The sequence below is a fragment of the Apaloderma vittatum genome, unplaced genomic scaffold (assembly GCF_000703405.1).
Source record: "Apaloderma vittatum isolate BGI_N311 unplaced genomic scaffold, ASM70340v1 scaffold34493, whole genome shotgun sequence".
Classification (NCBI taxonomy): domain Eukaryota; kingdom Metazoa; phylum Chordata; class Aves; order Trogoniformes; family Trogonidae; genus Apaloderma; species Apaloderma vittatum.
This window is the reverse complement of record NW_009710436.1, coordinates 2,020-7,185: the sequence shown is the minus strand read 5'-3', so window position 1 is coordinate 7,185 and position 5,166 is coordinate 2,020. Positions and strand designations below refer to the sequence as shown.

General features: G+C 52.6%; 1 protein-coding gene across 1 annotated transcript in view; it reads left to right on the top strand.

Annotated features, from left to right (window-relative positions):
• Nucleotides 1–738: 738 nt before the first annotated feature.
• The window catches only part of UPP2 (uridine phosphorylase 2), a gene marked incomplete at its 3' end in the record, with an annotated part of 6,374 nt that continues 1,946 nt past the window's right edge, over nt 739–5,166 (top strand). Inside the window, exons 1-4 of the mRNA XM_009867295.1 lie at nt 739–761; nt 1,371–1,488; nt 2,459–2,617; nt 4,674–4,788. Coding sequence (XP_009865597.1) covers nt 739–761; nt 1,371–1,488; nt 2,459–2,617; nt 4,674–4,788 — 415 coding nt within the window. The remainder of the gene's footprint in view (nt 762–1,370; nt 1,489–2,458; nt 2,618–4,673; nt 4,789–5,166) is intronic.

The following is a 5,166-nucleotide window of genomic DNA, read 5'->3' as shown; positions in this document are numbered from 1 at the left end:
GCACTGTGAGGACGAGCATCTCCAAAACAGCCGGGGGACCCACGACAGCAATCACATAAATCACAGAGATGTGATGGGAGACAGCGGCAGATCAAAAGCATCAGCTGACAAAATCTGCACAGAAATCGAACATGCTTTATTGGTTCAATTTACCATAGCAATTAATTACCTAGCGCTTATCTAATTAAGTAGAGCTTTCATCTACCATTCCCAGAGGCCAACAGCAAACACCAGATTCTGCCCCTCCAGCCGCTGCCTAAAATATCTTCCAGGACAACATCTCGTGTCGCGTCAGGACAGGCAGCAGAACCAGTATCTCCTGTGGGTGTCCGGGCGGGCTGACCCCACGGACCAAGCCCTGGGGGCCAGCGGGTCCATTCCCGAGGATGAGATGAGCCCTGGACACGAGGACATGACCCCAGCACACACGTGTGTGGGCCACGTGCCCGCCAGCCATGGGGTCAGTGCCCCGGCACGAGCGGGGCCGAGGGGACACGCCTGCGGGAACAGCCAATCTGGGGGGAGTGGGCGAGGAGGAACGGTGGGCACCCCGGGGCAGAGGGGTTGATCTTGGGAGCCACACAAAGCCAGAGGGTATTTAACCCCCTGCAGAGCCCCTTCAAACCTCTTCTGAGCTCTGAAAGCCAACAGCTGAAGAAATAGCGGGAGTTTTCCTTGGGGTGTTTTCCTTACCTCTCCCGCAGAGCATCGCTTTCAGCTGGCTCTGGTGCAGCCACTATGACCGAAACAGATTACTCGGGGTGAGTAACAGGGGAGGGTTTGAATTTTTTTTAACAAGACAAGAAAAATGTTCTCCGGGTTTTGTTTAAGCCTTATTTATAAAATTGACCTGTATTGTTACTCAGCTGCTTTCCATTTATTAAAGCAGGTGGGCAGGGAAGGCAAACTGGCCTCCCGCCGTCTGCAGGATCCGAGTCCAATTTGCACTTGTACCGCCAGGCAGTTATCGGGGACAATATAAATACAAAATGCTGGCTTGCTAGAAGCTTAATAAGCTGTCACACACAAAACAGCACAGTACGTGACCTGCTGGATGTTTTGGGTGGAACTACATGAAAGAGCGAGCTAAGGTTGCCATTGACAAAACTGGTGATAAATACCAGGAAACATTTTTTGCCAAATGCACTGACGTAACAAAGAGCTGTCGAAGAAGCTACTGATAGCGATGGGGTCTAGGAGGAGGACAGCTTGTGTGACAGCAGGGCTCTGCCAGAACGGCAGCCACACAGAGCTGGCTCGTCCCTGTCCCTGTCCCATCCCTCCCTAACACAGGCTGTGCACGGGGGTCCTCGTCCCACCCCCATTCCCACAGGACTGCCCTGACCCCGCTGTGCCCTGTCTCCCTGCAGCACGGGGCTTGTCCATGTTAAAAACCCGCACCTGGACTCGCTGGAGGAGGATGTTCTGTATCACTTGGACTTGGGAACGAAGACGCACAACCTGCCGGCCATGTTTGGGGACATCAAGGTAAGGAGCAGGTGCCAAAGCTGAATGGCAGCTCCCGGTGCCGCAGGGCTCGCCAGGGAATGCTGCTGTGGACGCTCCTGCTGCAGCTGGCTGCTTGGCGAAGGGGCTCACCCTGCCGGGGCTGGGAGATCACCTGTCCTTGCTTGTTTTGGGCAGAAATCCCAATAGGAAATTACCCTTTTAAATACGTGTAGTTCCACAAAACCTGGTTTTATATTAGCCACCACATTGGAGACCAGATGGAGGAAGCATTTGTCTGAAGCACCCGATCACTGTCTGCTGCAGATAAGGGAATGAGGATGCCGGGCTGGGGGCTGAGACCTGCTGTCAAAGCCAGCCTATCACGAGCGCATCCTCTTCCCTCTTAAATTGGAGCATTTCTGCAGGGGCGTGGGGGAAGAGCCACAGTGCCCCAGTGCTCGAGCAGCCCGGCACTCCCGCTCCCGGGCCGCCGGATCGGCAGCGCTGCCCTTGCAGCCGCATGCTGGTCCCCCTCCTATGTGCAGGGAGCGTTTTTTCCTTTAATATGTAAAGTTCGTTCATTTTCCTCTCCAACTTGACAGCTTCTGTGTCATCAGCAGCGCTCGCTAATTGCAGTTGGCACTGCCGATAGAATAAATTAAATGATGAGCTACTCTGACATCTGGTTTTGCTTTGCTGTCAGTAGGAATACTAACAGCTTAAATCTGCTGAATTGTTTTAGATTTTCTTGGCCTGGGCCTGATACCCAAGCATGTGCAGCTGTACAGCTGCCTGGACCTAGTGTAGGCACAACCCTCGTGGAATAACAGCTTGGGTTTAGCGTTATCTCCTGGTTTTGGGAGCCTCAGTTGTTCTGATGTCCCTCGACCACCCACAAGTAAGTGGCACCCCGCTGCGCTGCGGCACAGCTCTGCACTGCCACAGCAAGACTGAACCTCAGTACCTATTTCAGCTAAAAAGCACCAACGTGTTCTTACTTTACATCCAGTTTGTCTGCGTTGGTGGCAGCCCCAACAGGATGAGGGAGTTTGCCCAGTTCATGCACAAGGAGCTGGGACTGGCGGGCGATGAGGAGGACCTGGCGGACATCTGTGCGGGGACGGACCGGTACGTTATGTACCGCGCCGGGCCCGTGCTCTCCATCAGCGTAAGTAACTCATCACACCACATCACACCACACCGCATCGCATGTTTCCCGTCACGGGCACCCCCGGCAGCAGGGAGACTGGTCGGCACAACCTCTCCCTCCTGCAGCACCCACCGGCAGGTTTTGTTTCCTCTCTTCACAGTTTCCAGCCACTGTCACCAGCGCAACCTTTCAGCCATGGTAAAGCTTCTTCTGTTTCAATGATATTTCTTGGCACACCGCATGCTGGGTTTAAAGAGCACTGTATTAAAAATGACAGGCACGTATTTGCTCAGCTCAGCAGCCTGGTGATTTGAGAGGCAAAGACCACTTCCCACCATGCGTGAACTACGAAATACTGCTGGAAGTATGACACTGACATGAGTGCTAACATAAAAACCTCGCTTTGTTATTAATTATTCTTTCAGAGCATAATTTTTGGCACTGCACAAAGGAAAAAGGAAACAGAGGCTGTGCTGGTGAGTGCCCATACCCCAGGGCTTGGTCCTGCCACCACAAGATTAGTCTTAAATCTGATTCGCAGGAGACAGCGTCACTCACACGACAGGGCTCACATTTGGTCCCACTGACAAAACCAAACCAAACTCGACTGACGGAAAAGCCCGAGGGAATCAGTCTGACAGGATCCAAGGGGGAAAGAATCCCACGGGTTTTGCCAGTCCCCTGTTGGGCAGCAGTTGTGACACAGCTCAAAGAAGAGCCTGCGCTGAGCTCTGGGCCATGCAGCAGCGTGTGCCAGCGCCGAGGCCACCGACCCCTGGGCTCGCTTCTGCGAGGAGCTGCAGGGCAGAGCATGCAGCAAGCCTCCCCCGAAATGCTTCGTGCAGAGCAGCTGCCAACAGCACATTTTTGCAAGTTGCTTGGAAACACAAATGAACTCAAACATACCGGAGGCAGGAACACGGTTTCCTGCTTTGAATATTTACAATGAGAATGAATTTTTTTAGACATTGGCAAATAAGTCAGGCTGATGTTCCAGAATAACAACATGCAAAAAGATTTCATATTTAAAACATGATACAAGCCTAATAGACCATCAGTCTCACAGCCTAACGGAAAGAGACACAGCAATACAGAAACTGACTGCGTGCATTAAATTAACTGTTCTCCTTTACGTGTGCTTCCTTCAGGTTTTTGAATATGATAGCAAAACCAAAAAAAATCAAGGCATTTTTTGTGGGAAAAAGCAAACCCCACACTACCGAACACTTTTTGTTTTTAAAGGTAAAGCTGAGAAAAGGATGTTGGCTGACCGATGGACCAGAAAACTAAGATGATGGCGTGAGGGAGCGCTGGGCAGAAAGCAGAGGCAGCTTCAACAGCTCACGATTTGCAAAACATCTGCCAGCCCCGAGGAGCAGCATCAGGCAGAGCAAGGGGACGGTGCCAGCGAGGGCAGAGCCTGCCTGCAGTCGGGTGGCTGCTGGGCACGGAGCGACACAGGGGCGGGTGATGGAGCAGGGAGGGGGACGGGTGGCCTGCAAGGTGTGAGGCTTCGCGTGGCAAATGCCCAACCCCAAAACCAGTCCTCGACGAGGGGCACGAACCCACCCGTCGTCCTTCGCGCCTAGCAACGCAGGCAGAGGTGCTCGGTGTGGGGTGAGGAGGAGCTGGGAAGCTCTCAGAGGCACGGAGCCTTGGGATGTCTTCACTGAAACTCACCGCTCCAAGAGTACGAGCAGGACACACCAAAGAATGGAGTCAGCACATGGCGTAACGATGGGCAACACAAGGGGAAAGTCTCGAAGCCTTCAGACAGTGGGATGCGTTTGTGGAGACATTTCTCAAAGGCGAAACAGCATCTGCATGCCTGATACATTGGTCCCCAGGGCTCTACTGATAAAAGCAGTCTTAAAAGTGCCAAGGAGAGGAGGAGAGGGTTAGACACTTTACCTGGACAGACTACAAAGACCCTCAGACGCCCCTCCCCTCTCAAAAAATCACTGTTGACCTCACCAGTGGAATCAGCACAACCCAGAGCTCACTGTGCTCACGTACTGTCCCCTGCTGCAGCATCACAGGGAATGACGGTTTTTCTTTTCTCTCCTCCCAACAGCACGGGATGGGCATCCCTTCCATTTCCATCATGCTTCATGAGCTAATCAAACTGCTGCACCATGCAAAATGCCGAGACGTTACTATTATACGCATCGGTACTTCTGGAGGCTTAGGTAAGCTATCCTTAGTTTTAGTTCAGACCAAAAAAAAAAAGCTAATAATAAAAAACATTCTCAGCAATAGGTTGTGCAATTATAAGCTTTAGCATTTTGCCAGGTTCCCAAATAGCAAACAACACGATATTTTGTTGAGGGTTAAAACCCAGCAAACTCCTAGCAACTGGCTTAGCAGAGTACATGTTTTCATCACAAACAAGGGCTTCAAATTCACAGCTGCTGGGAACCGCTTTTCAAACAGAAAGCCCTCGACTGGAAGTCACTCTCGTGCCCGGGATGCCCCTGGCTGTGCCGGTGCCCGCAGTCCCCGCGCTGGTGGGACGCCCGGCCGGGCAGCGGTGCTGCTTGTGCCACAGAGGCCAGTGCTGGGGCCTG